The following is a 23,594-nucleotide window of genomic DNA, read 5'->3' as shown; positions in this document are numbered from 1 at the left end:
CGACCTGACAGATTGGTGCCCAGTTTTTCGCCACTTGGTTTCTTGGACGCACAAGATGTCCACTCGCGTTCTCTTTATCATCTCTTCTAGTTCACAGCTTCGGCCGTTCATACTTCCTACGTTCCAACTCGCGACTCTCAATTTTCTCCTAACCTCGTGCATTACTTTGCTAGCCCCTGGAATCCGTATAGCTCTGACCCGATTATTTCTAATCGGTCCAGGATCAGTACTGTGTGTAGCTGCGGTACTGCTTGGCGGGGTAGGGCTGTTCGTGATAGCAAGTACTTCCATAATGCTCGAAATTTTTATGAAAATTGCCCGAAAACGTTTTTCGCCAATTGTCGACACTGGCATGCTCCTGTTTTTGTAATTTGATCGTCTTTTACTACGCCGGTGATCTCCAGTCGCCTAACCCAAGGAATTGCATGCACGCTTAATGGAAAGCTCTTAGATCTTGTTGTGTATCGCTAGGCTCACCTTGATGTTATTTTGCCTAGATGTGATTTGCTCCTTATAGATCTGTGCTCTGAATATGTCGGAGTAACTCATATAAGGGTTTCACTAAGTAGTTCGGCCTAACTGGAACTCTTGACGCTACCGTTGATTCTATAAATGAATTCTTCCGCTACCGTCAATTGTTGGGAGTGCCTTGGTGGGAACACTCCTTCGTTGGGGGCAGGTAATTAGTAGCAACAGCCTACTCCGCCTCCGCTTCGACCTGTCGACCATGGGAGGCCCTTCTAAGAAAACAAGTTTCGCGATCGCATAGCTCTTAGCTTCATAGTAGTAGTCACCGTAAGCCCATCCGCCACGACAAGGCTTACCCCCATGGATGGGAAAGGGTCCCTAGCGCTACCGATCTCAAAAAAATATTACATCAGGGGCACTGATAATAAGCCATCTCCGAATCGTTTACTTAATTTTTTTATTTACGACGTTTTCCCTAAATAATTTAACAAAATTAATTCATCAACGTTTAATGTTGCCTATTGATTTAATTTTTTAATTTTCATTTAATTTAATTTTTTGGTAATTTTATTTTATTGTTTAATAAAATTGTTTCATTCTTTTGTTAAAATACAACAACTTTTCGTTTTTTTTCTTTTTTTCTTGTTCATAATTAGTGTTGTTTCATTTTTGTTTTTGTTTAATCTGTTCAACGTTTACTGCGGTCCTCGGACAGTATAAGCGCCTCAGAATAAATAAGCAAAAGCTGCGATTGTCACTATTGTGACATTTAATTTGAAAATCGATACTTTACAATAGTGAGTAGTCACAACCACCAAGGATGAAAACTTAACCCCCTGAATACAATGCTGTAGCTGTGGCTTGTAGCGCAAGTTGAAGGATTCTCAACTTTTTGCTCAGCTGCCGCCAACTTTTGTTGTTGTTTCCCTCAGTAAAATTTTGACATTCCCCGGCGATTTATTTTTGGAAAAAACAACTAAAATTGCTTTTGAAACCAAAAAATAAGCTTTCTGCATCATTTTTTGTTTTTAATTTGCAGTAGGAAAAAGTGTCATAAAATTAGCTTGAAAATGTTCACTTTTTGTTGTAGTTATACCTTTTGTTGCAGTTTATCATACTTATTTCCAACAGTGAGATAGCACAGTGGTAAAGCACTCGCCTAGTGACCCAACAGTAGTTGTAGGTTCGATCCCCAGTGGCTGCCAGTTCTCTTTTTATTAAAACGTTTTCACATAAAAATAAGATGATCTCCCGCTCAAGTTAAGTGGAAAATCATCACATTTACGCATGATTTGTCACATTAATTTCAGACGAAAGTCTTAGCAAAAAACCATGCAAAAATCCGCTTAATTTAATGTTTGTTTTGATTTGATATTTCAAATAAAAAGTGACAGTTATTATTATTTGACATACTAGGTAGGTATACAGCTATATTCATGGTATAAAAAGAGAAGGTTTGATCATTAGAAAAAAGTTTGTATCGAGAACCGTCAGATGGAAGATTAAAAGATGGCTTCTTAAATTTTGACAGCTGTTCCATTGAAATTGTTGTTGTTAACAAATTTGTCTTGGAAATTGTTGTTGCTTTCGACTTTGTCAGATTAAACTTCAAAAACTTATTACCCCATTTTGTAAAATGGCGACTCTAATGATCATACCTTGTCTTCTAATACCATGGCTATTATTAGCCCCGTTCCATTGGAGGTAGTAGTTTACTCATGAGTAGATCTAGTACTGAAATTAACACATCCCAGCAAACGCAGAACTACAGAAAAAACCGGTGAAATATGTACGTAAAAGAAGTGGGTACTTCTTTTCTTCTAGGAGCTCGGGAAAAAAACTCAGTTATATACTTTCTGTATATAAGAATACGTGAAGCAGCTATCTCTTTCTTGCATGCAAGATGAAATAAATTTCCCCTCCATTAAAAGTACAGAAAAATTTACTTCAAAAGTACATCAGCGAAGCATATCTGAAAGTGTTTCTGATGTACATTTGCCAGTACTTTTTTAGCTACCGAATAATCACTGAAACTTCGAATCTGGAAGTACGTAATTATGTGGTGAAATTTGTACGTAAAAGAAGTAGTTAGTTCCTAGTGAATCTAAACCTTTTGAAATTACCCATGAAATTACAAATAAACTCTGAAGTTAAAACTTTGGTTAGAGATTTAGATTTATTCAGTCGAATTATATAATATCAAAACATACGTCTTGTGTGACACTTTACTTGAGACCACTATGAGAAATGTTGGCGTTGAATTTCTCTAAAATCTTATATCTATCCACACAACTGTTGAGGGAAACAAAATGCATGCCTAGCAATGTGTTTGTAATACGTATGTGCACATCTTGATTGTCACTCGAACGGACTGCATTCAATACTGTGGCGAGCAAGGAGTCTCTGACGTCATTTTTATACCCGATATAGAATTGTTGAGTGTTGTTTTTGTCTAGGATTAGAGCAAAAACATCAACAAGTGGTCGGAGGGTGCAGACCTAAGAAAAAAAAATAATAGCTGTGTTCCTTAGTATTTGTGGACACTAATTTCGAAGCTTATGTCGATAAAAATGATTTTTCCTGGCGTTCAAAATTCAATTCATCACATATGTCTTATTATCGATTGCAAGTTTCTATCATTTATTAAACAACCAATGAAATCGTCTGATTTCACTTATAACTATAACCGTGCAAATTTTGAAGCTATTAATAATCATTTAAAATCGATACAATGGGTAAACATTTTTGAGAATCTGAGTTTAAGTCAAGCGTTTGATATGTTTTTGAGCTCACTTGAAGCTGCTTTTGATTTATTCATTCCAAAAAAAAAACAATTAGGTCTTATTCGAATCCACTTTGGTTTAATAGAAGGCTAATAAATCTAAAAAACAGGAAAAATAAAGCTTACAAGAAATACAAAACTGATCAAAATAATGTTGCTTATCGACAGAATTATTTAAAATGCAATTTAGAGTTTAACTGTCTGAACAATTTTCTATTCAACAGCTATATTTTAGAAATAGAAACCAAAGTCAAGAACGATAGTAAGCAATTTTGGAAATACATAAATTCAAAAAGGAAATCGGTTGGTCTTCCTAATTGTATGTAGTATTCTGGGAATATATCTAGTGAAACAAGTGTTATATGTGACTTGTTTGCCGATTTCTTCAGCTCTGTTTACTCAAACTCCTCTTTTACAAAGTTTCCGGATTTCTCTCCTGTTGAAGTTGTGGATATATCAAGCATAAGTTTGGATATTTCTGATATCTTTGAAGCCTTAAATAAGCTTGATATTAATAAAGGTGGTGGTCCTGATGGTATCCCTCCCATTGCATTAAATAAATGTGCCGATTCCTTAGCTCTACCTCTTTTTCTGATATTCAGCAAATCACTTAATATCGGTGAGTTTTTAGATACTTGGAAGATCTCTTATATAACTCCGGTACATAAATCAGGATCAAAGCAGGATGTGATAAGTTATAGACCAATTTGCAAGCTTTCGGTGATTCCAAAAATGTTCGAAATGTTGGTATGTAACAAATTAAATTTCATGATTAAAAATATAATATCTGAATCACAACATGGATTTGTTAAGGGTCGATCGACCGCTACAAATCTTGCTATGTTGTCCGACTCCGTTATAAATGGTTTCAGTGATGGTTTGCAGACGGACATTATTTTCACTGATTTTGCTAAGGCCTTTGACAAAGTTAACCATGAAATCCTGATTTTTAAGCTTTCTAGGCTAGGATTTCACTCTAGCTTTATCAAATGGATTTCTTCCTATTTGTGTAACCGAACTCAGTTTGTAAAAATTGGGTCCTCAAGATCAAAGAAAATAACAGTTACCTCTGGTGTCCCACAAGGAAGCCATATAGGTCCATTGTTTTTCATTCTTTTTATAAATGATATCCCTTCCAACTTCAGATTTTCTAAATATCTTATGTATGCTGATGATCTTAAAATCTTTCGATCAATTGAATCAACTAATGATTGTCTTCTTCTTCAGCAAGACCTTCAAAGTCTTGTTAATTGGTGCAATGAGAATCAATTGCTTTTAAATGTTAAAAAATGTGTAAGTTTTACTTGCCACAGAAAACTGAATCCAATAGTTTTTGAATACAATATCAACTCTGTCATATTAGAAAGGGTAACGGTTAAAAAAGATTTGGGTGTGTTTTTGGACGTACGTTTCTCATTCGCCGATCATATTGACTACATAGTTAATAAAGCTAACAGAATGCTGGGGTTTATTCGAAGAAATACTCTTGATTTTTCAGACCCATTCACGATAAAAACTCTTTATATCTCACTCGTAAGATCGATACTAGAATACTGTTGTGTAATTTGGAATCCCTATTATGAAACCCATTCTTTAAGGATTGAGAGAGTCCAACGAAGACTTACAAATTTATTGTTCTTTAAATTGAACTGGAATATTGAAATACCATCATATTCAACAAGATGCTTGCTTTTCAATGTTCAAACGCTTGATTTAAGAAGAAAATATTTTTGCATAATGTTTATCAAAGATTTAATCAACTTCCATTCTAATTGTCCTCAGTTGTTGGAGCGTATAAATTTCTATTTTCCATCTAGAAATCTCAGAGTTAACTTTCATTTTCGTGAAAATTTTTACAGAACCAATTATGGTAGAAACGAACCTCTTGCACGTTGTATAAGAGAAACAAACCTTGCAATTGATAATATTGATATTTTTGGAAACATATCCAGGGAATTTTTCAAAAAGAATTTGATGATGGTCTTACAATATTATCAATAGTTTTCTTTAAATTGATGTAATATTTATTGTTATTTATCTGCTCCACCTCAGTTTTCTAATAATTGTATGTATTTGTATTTTTAAATTTTTAAATTTTAAATTATATTTATAGCTGTATATATTATCATTATTTACTTATATTATTTAATATTATTTACATTAATTTGTTAAAAATTAGTCTATAAGAGATGTTACTCTGCTTGATGAAATAAATAAACAAATATTACTTTGGTCCTTTGGCCTTAAGTATCTACTGCTAAGTACTTCTGGTTGTATTCAACTCCATTTCTTCTATAGAAAAAATGTCTTTGAATGGATTCAGAAGTACTAAAAATTACTTTGCTGAGCCCAAAGGAACACAGCCAATACCATCAGCTTCACGAAGCGCAGAAGGGAATCTTATTAACTTACACTACAAAGTCTGTGGAGGAACCTTTTGAACTGTAAACTCAGTCATTGATGAATGGAATTGATCTTCAGTTCTCCACTAGAAGACAGAAAAATCAACAACTATATAATTTATCAATTTTAAAATAAACATACCTTTATTTTCCAAATCAATTGGTGGTGGTTTTTGTGTCATTTTTTTATGATTTTTTTTTTTTTCTAAATGCACAAGGCTGAGGCTGTGCATTTTGATGGTGGAAATGTTGGTAGATTGTTTTTTTTAGAAAATTGTTTTCACAAATAACATTGAGAAGATTATTTATTTTTTTTAAGTTAAATTGTTCTATTTATCTATCAAATGGAGCACAGAAATGTTTTTTTTTCTTAACATATATGTTGCTGTGGCTATCAAGGTTTCACTAGAAAATATAAAATGCAGGAAAAGTAAAATCAAACGCGAGCCTCCATTACAAAAGAGACAAAACTTTGTGCATTGCATACATCGCGCTCTTTTCCGCCCATTTACCAAAGAGTTTATTTTTTTCAGGAGAAACAAAACTACAATATTTTGAGGGGAGAGATTTTGGTAAATAAGGAAACACATACATCTACAAAGTATAGACTTTGTTGGTGGTTGTAATTTCCCCTAAACTACTGAGGTTTGGTTTGCAGGGCATGATCTTCTACTCGAGCATGAACTCTATGTACTTCTTCCTCTATGTACTCGAGGATATACGAATGTGTAGTTGTTGTACTAGATTTCTACTCACGAATAAACTACCACATCCAATGGAACAGGGCTATTGGCCTCTAATTACATGATTTATAGCATGCGTTCGACAAACTTTACCAAGACTGAGCTGTCAAATCAATTTTGCCATCAAGCTGCGAGGTGTGGTGAATGACCTTCTAGGTTTCTGTGTGTTTCGTATTTACGCACCCATGGACACTTGGTGGGTCATTCACCACAGTTGTTGCTAAATTTTTCAGTTAAATTTTGCACCACAGTACACATAAAAAGGCAATCATGCCTATTACAGAAGACGCAGTGACTCAGTCCCCGGGAATCTACTCGATCCGCAACCGAATCAAATTTCAATCTGTGAACTCGCTTGGATGAACTGTATTATCGATCCACGAAAACACACTAAACTGCTAACCGACATATGTCATTGTTGACACTTACACAGCCATATGTCATTCTATAGGGCCCAACCCATAGAATCCGTTGCGTCCGTTCCATCGAAGTTTTCAACTGACAGCTCGACGTAGAACTACAGAAAAAACCGGGGAAATATGTACGTAAAAGAAGTACATACTTCTTTTCCACTGAAAAAAGATAGGAGTTCGGGAAAAAACTCAGTTATATACTTTCTGTATATAAGAATACGTGAAGCATCTATCTCTTTCTTGCATGCAAGATGAAATGAATTTCCCCTCCATTAAAAGTACAGACAAATGTACTTCAAAACTACATCAGCGAAGCACATCTGGAAGTGCTTCTGATGTACATTTTCCAGTACTTTTTTAGCTACATAAAAACCACTGAAACTCCATATGGCTCCTTGAATCTAGAAGTACGTAATTAAGTGGTGAAATTTGTACGAAGAGAAGTAGTTTGTTCCTAGTAAATCTAAACCTTTTGAAACTACAAATGAAATTACAAATAAACTCTGAAGTTAAAACTTTGGTTAGAGATTTAGATTTATTCATTCGAATTGTATATCAAAACATGAACGTCTTGTGTGACACTTTACTTCAGACTTCTATGAGGAATGTTGGCGTTGAATTTCTCTTAAATCTTACATCTACGTCAGAAATTTTGGAAATTCTTTATCACTAAACGAAGGAGAGTCGCTTCATGCACACAACTGTTGAGGGGAACAAAATGCTTTCCTCGCAATGTATTTGTAATACGAACTTGCACATCTTGATTGTCACTCGAACGGACTGCATCCAATAGTGTGGCGAGCAAGGAGTCTCTGACGTCATTTTTATACTCGACATAGAATTGTTGAATGTTGTTTTTGTCTAGGATTAGAGCGAACACATCAACAAGTGGTCGGAGGGTGCAGACCTGAGAAAAAAAAAATAGTACCATCAGCTTCACAAAGAGCAGAAGGGAATCTCTTTAACTTACACTACAAGTCTGTGAAATGTGGATCACACTCAAGTATTGTAGTCTCTACTAAACATAAGATTCGTTTCACTCGTTCTGGATGGCGTGGAGGAAAATTTCGAACTGTAAACTCAGTCATTCATGTCTGGAATTGATCTCCACTAGAAGACACAGAAATCAACAATTACATAATTTATTAATTTTAAAATAAGCATACCTATATATTTTCCAAATCCATGGGTGGTGGTTTTTGTATCATTTTTTTTATTTTAATTTTTCTAAATGCACAAGGCTGAGGTTGTGCATTTTGATGATGGAAAGAAATGGTGGTGGAATTTTTGTGGCGTGCCGAAGAATTTGTGCTACTACACATTGTGCATTGAAAATAATTTTCACAAATAACACTGATTAAGACGATATTTATTTTTTCAAATTAAATTGTTTTATTTTGGAGCACAGAAATGTTTTTTTTTTGCTTAGCTTATGTTGCTGTGGCTATCAAGGTTTCACTAGAAATGCAGGAAAATGGCGAGCCGCCATTACAAAAGAGAGAAAACCTTGAGCATTGCATACATCGCACTCTTTTCCTCCCATTTACCAAAGAGTTTATTTTTTCAGGAGAAACAAAACTACAATATTTTTGGTAAATAAGGAAACACATACATCTACAAAGTAAAGACTTTGTTGGTGGTTGTAATTTCCCCTAAACTACTGAGGTTTGGTTTGCAGGGTAAGAACTGAGTTCTTCTCTTCTCCGATTTTATGAATTGTGAACTTTAATTGTATATTTGTGAAGAAAATGTAATAAAAGTAACATTTAATGATATATCTAATTAATTATATCAATTAAATATACAAATTCTGTTGTAGAGTTCAATTTTACTATGCCAAAGTCATACCTACAACTCATAATTTGTTATAAAAAATTGTTTTTAACTGAAGAGCAAGTACCTAGAGGTAATCTAGTCGTGCATTTTATTTCATTAAAAAAAGAACAACAATAATACACTTAGGAGCAAAAAAATGAAATCAAACTTTGCGTTCTGTAAAAACGATAATTGGTGAGGATGCAATTGACACACATAAATGTTAATTGCACCATTAAAAAGCTTATAACAAAAGCTTTAAATCAATGCTAGGAGCTTAAAAAACCGTTCACTTTATAAAGATCCAATCAACATAAATGAAGTATGTATGAAAAAAAAAACTGAAATTGAAGCAGAGAGTATCTGAAAAATTTACCATTTTAAAAAAATGAAGTGCATTTTATTGACAGATAACGTCAATAGTTTGCGCAAGGAAAAATAGACTGAAATCGAAGCAGAGAGAATCAAGAAAATTTAACATTAGCCGTTTTTTATTATTGCTTGATCCATATAGATCATTAATTAAAATATATTACAACAACTACATGAGATTCGTGATCCCGATTCGTGATCCTGATGAAAAGCAAGATCACGATTCGTGATCCTGATGAAAAGCAAGATCTCATGTAGTTGTTGTATTACATTTTAATTAATGATCTATATGGATCAAGTGATAATAAAAAACGGCTATTAAAAAAAATGAAGTGCAATTTATTGACAGATAGCGATGATATCCATTTTTATGTTTTTAACAACAATTCAAAGTAAAGAATTCAAGCTTTTAGACGAGACCATTAGATTTGAAGAAACATTATTTTGTCCATTGCATTTTTTGTTTTTAATAAAAATATTTTATTTGATTCCGTTTTTTTGCTCATAAAGCCTTAACTACAATGACCTAAAAAGTGAAAAAGTGGGAAATTTACAAAAGTAAAAAATTTTTATTTCTTTGTAGCGTTATTTGTTTTTGGAAAAAACTGCACAAATTAGGGGTATTCATTATCCGATGAAACTGGTCTTGTATCCATAAACAAAAAATACCAAGACTGGAAACTCGGCGGTCAACTGACGTTTGCCTACAAGCTGCGAGGTGTGGTGAATGTCGTGAACCTATCATTGTGTTCGTGTCAAATGTGTGGTGAATGTCGTGAATCTATAAATGTGTGCGTGTTAACGTCATGTACCAACGTGGTGGCTTTCACATATATTCACAGACAGCACTGTACACAAAAGGGTTTTGGGGGGAAAGACGTACGAAAGTTTCCAGTCTTGGTATTTTTTGTTTATGCTTGTATCATTGCAAAAGTGCAAAAGTGTAAAATCTTACAACAAAATATAAGGGGTATTCACGATCTGGTGCAACAGGCCTAGTAAAAATGTAAAATTTTATTTTTTTACAATAGATCGTGAACGCCCCTCTTCTTATCTATAGTAAATATTGAAGCATGAATGATGTTTTTTTTCCTCCACCGTTGCTTCTTCTTTTTTCCATTTTTTATAATTTAATTATTTGTTTTGTTCGGGTTAATTAATTTTCACTTATTATTTTACATCAAAAGAAACTAAATTACGGGACATGAGTAGCGACAACCATTGTAAACAGAATAAAAAAGACAAACTGTTTATCATGGGCGACGCGACGGTGAGCTGCCATCTGTCAAAAATAATTTTACTCCATTGTATTTTTATTTTGCAATAGGGTTAGGGTATAGCAAAAGTGCAAGACCATTGTAAAATTTCAATCCATATATTTTATTGCTGTAGTGTTTTAAGATTTTACACTTTTGCACTTTTGCAATGATACTAGACCAGTTGCATCGGATCGTGAATACCCCTATACGGATTAAAATTTTTCAACAGTCTTGCACTTTTGCTATACCCTAGACCTATTGCAAAATAAAAATACAATAGAGTAAAATTATTTTTGACAGATGGCACCTCACCGTCGCGTCGCCCATGATAAACAATTTGTCTTTTTTATTCTGTTTATTATGGTGGTCGGCTTGTCGGTACTCATGTCCCGCAATTTAGTTTCTTTTAATGTAAAATAATTTGTGAAAATTAATTAACCCGCACAAAACAAAGAATTAAATTATAAAAAATGGAAAAAAAAGAAGTAGCAACAGTGGAGGAACAACCCTGTTAAAAAAAAAACATCATGGATTTCATTCATGCTTCAATATTTACTATAGATAAGAAAAGGGGCGTTCACGATCTATTGTAAAAAAATAAAATTTTACATTTTTACTAGGCCTGTTGCACCAGATCGTGAATACCCTATTGTTTTTTAAACTGAAATATAAGCTTTGTGCATCATGATTTTTAATTATGTGGTTGGAAAAATTGTCACAAAATTATTTTGAAAATACCTTATACCTTAAGGGCCAGTTGTACAAATATTTAATCCGTGGTTCAGCAACTTTTATCTTCTGAATTCGTTGAAAATATTAAGTTTTAGCACTGTTTCTAGGTCCATATAGGTTGAAATAGCTAAATCCATCCCTGAACCAGAGTTGATCCACTGCTAATCCACCGAAATCGGCGAGTTAAATTCCTGACCCGAGGCTGAACCACGTTTGTACAACTGGCCATAAGTGTAGTTAAAAATTTCTTGCATCAGAACTTCCTTAGTGCACATTCAGCGATAAAATATCGAACACACCTTGGAATTTGAAGTGAGCTGCCAAAAGCAATCCGTCATACTACGTATTCTATGGGTCACCCCTTTCTGTCCCATCCTTCAACTTCAACGGATGGATTGACGGAACGGACGCAACGGATTCTATGGGTTGGGCCCTTGAGAACTGCACTTCGTGAACTGGATCTAATCGAAAACTATCAGTAAACCTAGAAACATCTTGAAACATCAGTAGTTGGTGAAAAATTTTCAAACTCTTGATTTTATTTATGTTTAGTTTCTTTTGCCTTTGTGTTTGCTTAAAATAAAAGCAAATATGTTTTTTCAATTCCGCATTTTCGATCTGGTATATCTGGACTAAAATTTCGATTCGGATTGAACCCAATTCTTAAGTCTCACTATGTAAACGTCGCAAAGAATTATCTATATATAAGTACTTATTTGTCTATAGTATATGCTGTCAGTTTTACTGTGCCGTGGTTCATCTTAATTTGTAAAAGTGAGAATTAAAAATAATTTTTTCTTTTAATTGTAATATAATTTAAATTTATTTAAAGGCAGAAACAGCAACAAAATGGCCAGCATCGCTACAAAAGGGTCTGGTTTAGTAAACAGTAAGAATATCGCATTCTACCTAACCCTGATATATTACGCAATAGTCATTAACGAACTTTTTTCAGAACTAATGGCTCAGGCCAGGCCACAGTTGGACGTTTTCATGAAGTACGCTAGAGTGGAACTGACACCACCTACCCCTGGCGATATACCCGTCATTCGACAAGGAATCGGCAGACTTATTAACGGTGCCCGTACTGGAGCATACAAAAATGTTACTGTCCGCGAGGCATGGTTAAACACATTGGTAACAATGGAAGTGTGCTTCTGGTTCTATGTTGGTGAATGTATTGGAAAGCGCCACATTGTTGGATACGATGTTTAGTTAAGCTGCATTGCAAAATCTTCGATTTGAAATTTGGTATAAACTCACCAAGATCTATTCCAAAAAAAGAAATAAATTGGTGAAATATGTATGGCTTAGTAAAATATATTTGTTTCAACAGAATAATCATAAATCGGCAATCAACTTGGAATACATTCAAATAATTAAGAAAAGTCATTAATTAGGGGCCAATTCAAAGTTTATTTTCTAGAATAAGTTAAGAAATTGGTGTTCTTTATGTACAAGATAAGCCCCGTTTATGCGAGACACATCTTCTTTCATATTACAATCGGCATCCTGATAGAATCTAACTTATTCCCAACCCTAACTGTTGGACAGAATGTATATAGCTAAAAGTTTGAAATCGAACTGGAAAGCGAACGCAATAATTTTGTATCATAAGCGTTTCGTTAGGACTAGCATGCTCTAAAATCCTGGCAAATTCTTTGACCACGATATTATGGGATAAAGTATTTAAGATAATTATTCCATTTTATATACCTATTTCAGGTAGCCCACGTTTCGATATTCAGTCACAACTCGGGTAGGCGAAGAGACGAGAGATACTGTGTGTCCCACAGTACACATTTGACAAATGTAAATGGAGCAAAATTTGCTTAAGCTTTTTATTTAGGAGCCCTTCTCCAGAGCACATTTCCCGGGAGTTGTCATTCAGAATAGGACTGGATGAGTGGAATTTGAGCTACTTTTTCGATAGTGCTTTTAGTCACTTTTAGGGATGCAAACGATACATCGATGTTTCTTAAGCCGATACATCGACGTTAAATTTGCAAAACATCGAAATCGTTTATTTTGTTACTCGTTTTTCTTTTTTTTGCATAATAGCAGAACTTGAACTCTCAAACTCAATCTTTTTTGTCTAGTGTTCAAAGCTTCAAAATTTTGTCTGATATATGCAAATATCACAAGCAAATAACTCATAAGAACATAAAAGATAAATCGTCTCCAACGAAAATCAATGCAACTATGAGTGAAACAGAAGTACAAATGTACCTCTCATCTCCTGTTATACCAATTAAAAGTGACGCAATCTTGATTTGGGAAGATATGATAACTCTTTTTTGAAAACTTGCACGGGTTCAAATGGTATATCTTCCCATCGTAGCCACGTCTGTTCCAAGCGAACGTTTGTTTTTGGAGGCTGGGGCAACCATCACTCAGGATAGAAACAGGCTTCAGGGGACCAGACTGAACTCAATTACTTTCTACCAAATAAATAAACAATGTAAATCCAATGTAAGAAATAATGAGATCCGTTTGCTTATAATTGATAGTATTTATATATAAATATCACCCCCTATGAGTTGACCTTGTCGTGGTGCGGGTGCTTATCGTGGGATCCTCCAGCAATCCAGTTGCAGGATCTCACCACAAACATAACTCAAAAATAACCTCAATGTTAGAAAACTTGAAAATAAAAAACTAACAAAAATATAGAAAATCGAACGTTCAAGTGTCGGCAGGTGTCGCGACTGCCGGCGAGGGCTTGGCCTCGAAAGAGGCTAAAGGGCCCAACCCATAGAATCCGTCGCGTGCGTTAGGTCGAAGTTTTCAACTGACAACCCGATAAAATACACACGTTCTTATGAGAATCGACCCATACATGACGGACTCAACTAATGCGTTTTATGGGTCGGTTCTCATAAGAACGTGTTTATTTTATAAAGCTGTCAGTTAAATCCGTCGACGTAACGGATGCGACGGATTGTATGGGTTGGGCCCTTAAGTCGCCAGTGACAAAAGTTAGCTCGGCGGAAAGGAAGAAAAACGCTAACAAAAAGAAAAGGAAAGTTGAGTCGACCTCAGCCTCCAGAAAGACTGCAAAGTGCAAAACTGGAAGCCGGCGAACAACCACCAATCCAAACCCTGCTACCTTGGTAGCTCCCACCAGTGGAAGTACGGCTGTCTCTTACAGTACTACTGACACCCCAAGCACTAATGTAGATAATTCTACGGGCCCTGAAGGGGATGCTATGACTGAAAAACGGACCGTCTCTTACGAATCCACCCTTAGTCAAAGCAAACCCCTTCAGAACACGTTGTTTACTCCACTCCCTGAAGGAAGTAAGGCTGTCTCTTATAGACAAAGGTCTGTTGAAGATTCCGTCTCGGAATCTAAAAGACAAAAAGTGCATAATTCTAGCACTCACACTAGGAAAGACCTGTCCTTTAGTGACGTTCTTAAGGACAAGTCCTCGCAGTTATCGATAGAAGTAATGTCGATGGCATGATCTCTTTTGACCGTTGGACGATGGTCTCAAACAAACTGCAGATCTCCTACTAGACTCTCATGATGGAGAACCCGGGTGAGCCTGCAGTTGTTGAGGACGCAGGATGGCACCAAGGCCGCGTCAAGCTCGTCGCATTCGGTGACAAGAGATCATGTGATCTATATAAGCTTGCTATCAGCAGACTAGAGGGGCTATGGCCTGATGCCAAGCTAGAGGTTGTGGCAAAGGAAGACATTCCTTGCACACCTAGAGCTCGCATCAGTATCCCAGCTGAGCTAGCCTGCAAAGATACTGTACTTAAAATGATCCAGTTTGGAAATCCATCCCTACCCACTCACGACTGGAAAGTCGCAAAGCTGGAGGAACCAACGGGCCCTTATAGATCAGCAATAATTGTCATCAATAAGGAGTCGTTGACTCCCCTAGCCGCGAACCAAAGTCAGATAAGGTTTGGATGGACTTCCACAACCTTAAGGATCTACAAAAAAGATAAGAAGAGTGCAAAAGCTGCACCTCCAGCACTTCCGGCACCTGAGGTTCTCTCTTAGGAAGAAGATATTGCCTTAAATATCAACCCTCCATCAATGGAGGTTGATACGCCGGTAATCTCCCCAACTGAGGAGGTCCCCTCGGGCTCTAAAACGCTAGCCATAATGGCTCCAATCCCAGATAGTTCCGATGTTGAGATGGAAACAGAGGACTATCTCAACAAGATTCTACTCAGTGAAGATGAACTCCTACGTTCATCTTCTGAGTCAGAATCCGAACAAGACCTCGACCTTACGGTGGTGGGGGCTGATCTTACTAACAGCAGCATTCATGCTCCAATTAGTTCAGATTAACCTTCACCACTCCAAGCAGGCTTCGGCCTCCGTTCTTCTCCGAATCCACAAGAATGGGGAAGACGTGGTGCTGGTCCAGGAACCATGGATCTGCAAATCCATGGTTCAGGGACTCAGGACTCCTGGGTACAACTTGCTATATGCATTGGACAAAGGTGAACCCAGATCATGCATATTAGCAAGAAGTAACACTAATGTATATTTACTCCCTAATTACATCGATCGAAATGTAACCGCGGTCAGATTGCAAACTGACCAAGGAACAATCTGGATTGCGTCGGCATATCTCGGCCCTCTCCCTGGCGAAAAACTACGGAGGCTTGTAGCCGATGCTGAAAGGCAAAAGATCTGCCTCATAATTGGTTGCGATGCAAACGCCTATCACACGGTCTGGGGAAGTACCGACATGAATGATAGAGGTGAGTCACTTTTTGATTTTATTTTGAGTACTAACCTGATAGTAAGTAATACTGGCAATGAACCAACATTCGTTACCAGAAACCGACAAGAAGTACTAGACAATACTCTTGTCTCCGATTCGATTCATCAAAGGATCTTAAATTGGAAAGTATCTGAAGAACACTCGTTCTCTGATCATAGATACATCCAATTTAGTCTTAATGATTTAACTACTAAACAGTTAGCATTCCGAAACTATCGCGAAACTAACTGGCAAAAATACAGGGAAACTCTGAAAAGCTTACTTAAACCCGAATTTCTAAGTTATCCCTCAAATACAATCGATCTCGACAACAAAGTCAATGATCTCACTTCTGCCCTTAACCTATCAATGAATAACTCCTGCCCACTCATACAAGTACGAGGAAAGCAGAAGCCACACTGGTGGAACTCAGGGCTAGAACCGCACAGAAAAGCTTGTAGAAAACTTTTCAATCTCGCCAAATCCACTAGAGATGTTTCAGACTGGGACCTATACAAAGAATCCCTGAAAGTCTACAAAAAACAGCTAAGAAAATGTAAAACATCTTCTTGGAGAAATTTCTGTGAAAAAATAGAAGACTCTTCAGAAGCCTCTAGATTAAGAAAAATTCTGTCAACAAACCCTTTAATGCCCAGTGCCTTGAAAACAAATAACGGGGCCTGGACCAACTCCTGTGAAGAATCACTCAATTTGCTACTAGATACCTACTCATTTTCCAAGTATCTCAAACATCATAAACAGAGTCGACCCATCAGGGCCAGACACAAATTCAAAAAACAATCTCGGTCTGATTACAAGAGAGAAGCTAAAGTGGGCCATCAACGCCTTCAAACCATACAAATCCGCTGGACCAGATGGTAGGTATAATACCAGCCGAACTTCAAATGGCATCAGATATTCTAATTCCCATCTAAGAGATAATTCTGAATGGATGTGTAAACTTGAAACACATCCCTGCCCTATGGAGAGAAGTTAAAGTTGTATTCATACAAATTCCCTCATGTCAATCCGAAACACCTCCGACCTATCAGCTTATCATCATTCCTTCTTAAAACTCTAGAACGAATGATTGATATCCACTTGCGTAATGTCATAGATCCCAATCTTATATCTACAGCACAACACGCTTATTGTAAAGGGAAATCGGTTGAAACAGCACTACATACTGTAGTGCGCACTATTGAATATTCCCTCCATCACAAAGAGTTCACCTTAGTTGCATTTCTTGATATTGAAGGCGCGTTTAACAACGTCAGCAACATAGCAATCACAAATGCACTGAAGAGCCTTAAAGTAGATAGCTCACTGAGCGAGCTAATAGACCTTATGCTGAAAAGCAGAATTATTAACTCAACTCTAGGAGATTTCTCAGCAAGAAGATCTGTTAGTAAAGGTACACCACAAGGAGGGGTACTCTCCCCACTCCTGTGGAACTTAGTGGTTAACGAACTACTAGTCAATCTAGAAGTAGATGGATTCAAAGTGATTGCATACGCTGACGACACGTCGCCATTGCTGTTTCAGGAAAACATCTCCATACTATAATAGAACTAATGCAAACTGCTCTTAATAAGCAACTAAAATGGGTAACAAACTGTGGATTGGGGGTAAATCTTCAAAAAACAGAACTTGAACAGACTTGGAACAGACATAATATAATTATAAATAAAGCTATAATTGGCGGATGGAGTCGGATGCTAATGTCAATTGTTGTTGTATTTCCATAAGTTTCCATCCGACGAGTGCGGTTGCGAGCGCACTCGTCGGATGGAAACTTATGTCGTTTTCCAAAATTATGGGAGTGAATCACTCTTTTTTCGTGCAATTTTGGAATTTGTTCACGAAGAATTTGACAAGTGGAGTGATTTGACGTTTGCTTTACATGTGTTTGTAATACGAAATAATCAATAAAATAATAACACAATTTTTTAAATTCACTTTTAGTGATTTTTTACAATACTTTATTGATTTTTTTTTGTAAATAAATATAATTTCCTTCACAAAAAAAAGTTAAAACAACCACCCAACAATTTGACAAGCAGTCCATGAAGTCAAATGTAGAAGTATTGGTAATCACTCCGTCACTCCTTCAAAATTTTGGGAGCGAAGAATTTACTCCAAAAATTCACTCCTTTTTCAATTTTGGAATTTGAAATCACTCCTTTTGGAGTGATTATATAGCTAGGAGTGTCACTCCTTGAATTTTGGAAAACGACATTATGGAAATACAACAACAATTGACATTAGCGTCCGACTCCATCCGCCAATTATAGTTCTGGCTTAAGACTGGTAATCGACGACACTTGCCGACTAGATGATTCTTCTACGTATCCAAAGAAAATTATGTTGCACAAGATTTGTTTGTTTTATATTTTACGTTTTATTTAAGTATACTATGATAGTTAGTTTATAAGTTTAGTTTATAAGTAATAAGAAATTTCAATAGCTTTAAGTTTTTAGGTTTTAATTAATTTTATGAAAAAAAAGTAAAAATGGAGAACTGGACTCGACTGATTGCAAAAAAAGAATGAATAAAGAATGACAGCTTTGAGTGAAGTTGGTGGTGGTTGAATGATTGAATGAAGCAATTTGAATGAATGGAACTTGAAACTGGTTGAATTGAATTGAATAATCCAAGGTGCAAACACAATGTCCTTAAGACGGTTACATTTTGCAGTTTCGTTTTCGCTACTTTTTTTACGTAGTTGAGCGCAGTTAAAACGTAGTTAGAACGTAGTTCAACATTACCGCCCGCCTTGCAATATTATTTGCAATTGTAAAGAGAAGAAAGTTCACAATTCGATCATTACAACCACCAAGTTCGTACATTCAATAAAGTTAAAATCAATTTATAGTATTATATGTTTTAATTCATAGTTTTGACTTGAAATTAACTTGTACATTACAAAATTAATTAATGTATCCAAATTGAACAATTCAAATTTTGTTTTGTTTTTGAAGATAATGATTTGAGTTTTTACATATTATTTTTTACTTAGCAAAAGAAAATGGATTATACAAGATATATTTTATAGCAGTTCATTGGGAAAAAATTCCATTAAGTGATAAAATTCATTAATCAGTGTTTTATACGTTTATACAAAATAATAAAAATTCAAAGTTAAGTGTTTTAATTTTATTTTTGTTTGTAATCAGTCCGAAGGCAAAATACACAGTTTGACGACAGAACGAGTAACAACCCCTTTTTGGATTTTAACATCAACAACGCGTACTCTATCATCGGGACCACGGTAGACCTTTAAGACTCTACCAAGCCGCCACTCATTCGGTGGAAGCTGCTCATTTCTTAAAACGACTAGATAATTCACTGCGATATCCCTTTGAGGATATTTCCATTTATAGCGATTCATGAGCCCTTTTAAATACTCTTCCTTCCAACGCAAACTAAATTTATGATGAATAACTTTGAGAGTGTTCCATCTTCGCATAAAGGAAATGTTCTTTTGAGATTCACAAGGCTCAGGGGGACTAAGTAGAGGACCACCCTGTAAAAAGTGCCCTGGAGTTAATGGAAGTAGGTCTTCAGGATTATCAGACATTCGAGTTAAAGGTCTAGAGTTGAGGCATGCCTCGATTCGAGTAAGTAGGGTCGAAAATTCTTCGAAGGTATATTTTGCGTTGCCTGCTATTTTTTTGAAGTGAGTTTTGAAACTTTTCATCCCTGCCTCCCACAAACCACCCATGTGTGGGGAGCCAGGAGGAATAAATTTCCAAGTGATTTTTGAAAAATTGGGTGCTGAGTCAGCAGGATAACTTTGAACAGCTTTCTGAAGATCTGAAATAAGCAACTTAGATGCCCCTACAAAATTTGTTCCGTTATCGGAAAACGCTGTTGCCGGCAGTCCACGACGGGAAACAAAGCGTGTAAAAGCGGCCAAGAATGCAGCAGCGGATAAATCGCTGACTGCTTCCAAGTGAATACCCTTTGTGGCAAAGCAGACAAAGAGATATGCGTAGCTCTTTTCTAGACGACATTTTCTTCCGTAGAAGTTTTGAATTGTGAATGGACCAGCAAAGTCAATGCCAGTGTTGGTGAATGGTAAGCTTAAAACTGTTCTTTCTGCCGGTAAGGCACCCATAAATTGAGCCTGGACAGATTTTTTGTATAAAACACAAGGTTTACACTTTCGAATAAAGTCTTTGATCAGTTTTGATAGTTTGGGTATCCAATACTCGGAACGCACCAAACGGGTCATCAACTGGATTTCAACATGTAACGACAAATGATGAATATAAGACAAAATAAGATGTGACAAATAAGATTTATAGGGAACAATGACAGGAAATTTTTCATTGTATGATAAAGTTGAGCATGCAAGTCTACCTTGAGAACGTATTACCTGGTTGGAGTCAAGAAACGGGCTAAGTGATAAAATTTTACTTTTTGAGTGTACTTTTGTTACTTGAACGAGGGCAAAATATTCACCTCCAAAATACTGTTTTTGAGTTAATTGGATAATTTTTGTTTTTGTAGACTTGATACTTTCATGAGAAAGGGATATCGTATGATATTCGGTTCTATTTGGAACTTTACGAGCGGCTTCACGAAAACGAAATACATAGCTCATTACACGGAGCGCTCTATGCCATGAAGAAAATCTGTTTAAAATTTTGTTTTCGAATTCGATTTTTTGCAGTGCAACATTTACATGCTTTGAAATTGATTTTAGTTCAAGGACTGATTCATCCGGAGGATCATGTTCCTGAAGGGAGGGTCAACTTAATTTTGGTTCTTGTAACCAATTAGGTCCGGTCCACCATAATTGATTTGATTTAAGTTCTCCAGGGGAGATACCACGACTCGCCAAATCGGCGGGATTATCAGCAGAGGGAACATGACTCCATTGTACATCAGGAACGTTCGTTATAATTTCTGAAGTTCGATTAGCAACAAAGGTTTTCCAAGTACTTGGTGGTTTGCTAAGCCACGCAAGAACAATTGTGGAATCAGTCCACAGATGAATAGGGATATTGTTTAAAAAATCAAATTGATTGAGTAGTATTCGAATCATACGTGACAGAAGATATGCACCTTGGAGTTCAAGGCGAGGAAGTGAAAGTGTGTTAACAGGCGCAAATTTAGATTTGGCCCATAATGAATGAGATTCTAACGAAGAATCATGACGGACCCGAACATAAACAGTGGCCGCATAAGCCTTTTCGGAGGCATCCGAGAAACCGTGAAGTTGCATTTTTTTCCAAGGGGAATAATCCACCCAACGAGGAATAGTGATTTTCTCTATTTCCGAGAAATCGGATATAAAAGATTTCCACTTTTGATGGGTGAGAGCCTTAAGATTTTGCTTCCACTCAGTTCCATCTTTCCAAATTTGTTGGATGATTATTTTCGCAGTTACAACAACGGGTGCAAGCCAACCTGCAGGATCATACAATCTTGAGATGGCTGATAAAACATCGCGTTTGGTTGTAGAAACCACGGATAAACTTTGTGGGTTGGTTGAAAAGGAAAAAGTGTCAGTGGAGGCGTTCCATTGAACACCAAGTGTTTTTGTTGAACTGTCATCTTTGATAGTTAAGAAATCTTTGTTTAAAAGATCTTCCCTGGGAATGTGATTTAATAATTCAGAATCGTTAGCTGCCCACTTTCTTAAATAAAAACCAGCGGATCGCAGAGCCGTTATAAGTTCCGTCTGTGCTCTACGTGCTGATAAAATATCCAAAGGGAAACTGTTTTCAACATCGGATGATAATTGATGAAGAGTGCGTATTGCGAGATATGGAGCGCAATTTACTCCGAAGGTGACAGTGTTTAAATTATAATCGACGACCTTTTGATCCCCATTGGGACGGAATAAAATGCGTTGATATTGTGCATGATCAGGATCAATACCAATTTGGCGGTACATTTTTTCAATATCACCGTTGAAAACGTATCTATAGAAACGCCAGTTAAGAAGGAGCAACGTAATGTCACTTTGTAGAACGGGACCTGGATACAAAAGATCGTTAAGGCTGTTGCCATTGGAGGATGAGCAAGATGCGTTGAAAACGACTCTCAGTTTTGTAGTGATACTTTGGGGCTTAAAAATAGCATGGTGTGGCATATAGAAAGATTGAACACAACCATCGTTCCACAACTCGTAAGGTGGCGTGGATGACATATGACCTAATTCAATATACTCAGAAAGGACTCTATCGTATTCTGTTTTAACAATGGGCTTAGACTTTAAACCTTTTTCGTTTCGAAGATATTGTTTCATTGCATTGAAACGTGAAGTACCCAACTGCGGTTCTTCCGTAGGATTCTTAAAGGGTAATTTAACAATATATCTTCCAGTTGCATCTCGAAAAGTTGTACTTCGATATAAATCTTCACAATATTGGTCGGATGGAGAAAGTAGGTAAATTTGAGATAATTCCTCGATTTTCCAAAATCTTTCAATACAGTGACTTGGTGGAGGCTCGTCACTATACGAGACAAAAGTGGAAAAATTTGAAATAATGGAAATATCGTCATAAGGACCGAGTAAAACCCATCCAAAAACTGTGTTTTGTGCTAATAAAGAATTTAAAACATTTTTCTTCACCCCTTCCAAAACTATATCTGGATAAAGATCTGCTCCGATGAGCATATCAATACTTGAACTCTGGTAAAAGAAAGGATCTGCCAACGGAAAGTTAAAATTACAGTGTGTTTGATCAAGATCCATTGATACTGCTGGAAGATTACTAGTGAGTTTTTTCAAAACTAACGCTCGAGTCTCTATTTCAAAGTTATTTAAGTTAGACTTGAGAGTAAAATTGCAAAGATTTGAAGCGGAACCAGAAGAAAAAAAAAAAAATATATTAATTAGAGTAGTGAGCTTTAAGTTCGATCCTGAATCTCTCAGTCCCGCCGCACCTCCGTATTTGCCCTGGTAGAGAATTCCATAGGCGAATAGAGCTAACTAGGAATTGTCGCTCAGATGTTAAGCATGTAAATCGTGGATAAATGAGTTGATGAGATCTGCTAGAGGATCCAAAGCGTAGCTTATCAAACAAATAACTAGGTTGACGAGTTTCAATCACATTCGAAAGTAAAACCAATGCCCTATAGGCAAGGAGGTGATCAAATGGCATATTTAAAATTAACTTCGAATAGTTTGAAACACGATCAAATCGTCTCAGATTAAACACATAACGCACGGTATTATTAAACGCAACATTAAGTTTTCTCTTGCTAGATGCATCGCAATTTCTAAAAACTTCACAACCGTAAGAAAGAATGGGAAGTATGAGCGTTTTTGCCAGCAACATACGTATTTTTTGTGGAGTGTAATTATGAGACATCCAAAGTTTCCTTAAAACACCATAAACTTTGCCAATTGTAGAATTAATGTGGTCATTCCTTGTAAGGGTTCTATTAAACACTATTCCTAAATTTTTTGCTTTTTCAACATAGTTTATTTTTGAACCTTAAAGATTAATGTCAGGAAAGTAGGAAAGATCCAACACCTTTTTGCTAATAACCAAGCATTTTGTTTTTAAAGGGTTCAAAAACAATCCATTTTCTTCAGACCAGGTCGAAATACTATCCAAATCGTTATTTATTGCATGCGCACCATCTTCAATCATACCTAAAGGACAACTTTTATAAAGTTGGACATCGTCAGCATACATGTGGACAGAAGATAACACTTTAGAAGGAAGTTCATTCACATACATCGAGAATAAAATTGGCCCCAGAATTGAACCCTGGGGGACTCCCCTAGTGGTGCAAAGAAAATCAGATGTACTGTTCTTCACTGAAACCGCTTGCTTTCGATGATTTAGATAAGATGACATAAGAGTTACAGCTGAATTCGAGAAACTAAACAGAGATGATAGTTTGTTACA

The 23,594-nt window shown here is 36.2% G+C and overlaps 4 protein-coding genes and 1 long non-coding RNA gene across 5 annotated transcripts; 2 read left to right on the top strand and 3 right to left on the bottom strand.

The window, feature by feature from the left end:
* Positions 1-5,800: 5,800 nt before the first annotated feature.
* Positions 5,801-8,849, bottom strand: LOC129907047 (uncharacterized). Its single transcript, XR_008770944.1, has 3 exons — positions 7,975-8,849; positions 7,779-7,918; positions 5,801-7,715 (listed from the first exon to the last, which is right to left on the bottom strand). It is a non-coding gene; the product is annotated as an uncharacterized LOC129907047 (long non-coding RNA).
* Positions 8,850-11,656: 2,807 nt separating this feature from the next.
* On the top strand, positions 11,657-12,305 carry LOC129907043 (ATP synthase subunit g, mitochondrial-like). The gene is made up of 3 exons (XM_055983086.1): positions 11,657-11,760; positions 11,819-11,875; positions 11,942-12,305. Exons 2-3 carry the CDS (start codon positions 11,836-11,838, stop codon positions 12,199-12,201), a joined length of 300 nt encoding a protein of 99 aa, XP_055839061.1. The 5' UTR covers positions 11,657-11,760; positions 11,819-11,835; the 3' UTR covers positions 12,202-12,305.
* A 3,090-nt stretch (positions 12,306-15,395) lies between these two features.
* Positions 15,396-18,772, top strand: LOC129921503 (uncharacterized). The gene is made up of 3 exons (XM_056003361.1): positions 15,396-15,714; positions 15,757-16,112; positions 18,737-18,772. The coding sequence occupies exons 1-3, from the start codon at positions 15,396-15,398 to the stop codon at positions 18,770-18,772; spliced, it is 711 nt and encodes a 236-aa protein (XP_055859336.1).
* A 117-nt stretch (positions 18,773-18,889) lies between these two features.
* Positions 18,890-20,326, bottom strand: LOC129921497 (uncharacterized). Its single transcript, XM_056003348.1, has one exon. It carries the CDS (start codon positions 20,324-20,326, stop codon positions 18,890-18,892), a length of 1,437 nt encoding a protein of 478 aa, XP_055859323.1.
* A 147-nt stretch (positions 20,327-20,473) lies between these two features.
* On the bottom strand, positions 20,474-22,429 carry LOC129921489 (uncharacterized). The gene has a single exon (XM_056003334.1). The coding sequence runs from the start codon at positions 22,427-22,429 to the stop codon at positions 20,474-20,476; it is 1,956 nt and encodes a 651-aa protein (XP_055859309.1).
* Positions 22,430-23,594: the final 1,165 nt, after the last annotated feature.

This window comes from Episyrphus balteatus, chromosome 1 (assembly GCF_945859705.1).
Source record: "Episyrphus balteatus chromosome 1, idEpiBalt1.1, whole genome shotgun sequence".
Taxonomy (NCBI): Eukaryota; Metazoa; Arthropoda; class Insecta; order Diptera; family Syrphidae; genus Episyrphus; species Episyrphus balteatus.
This window is presented reverse-complemented; position numbering and strand designations above follow the sequence as displayed.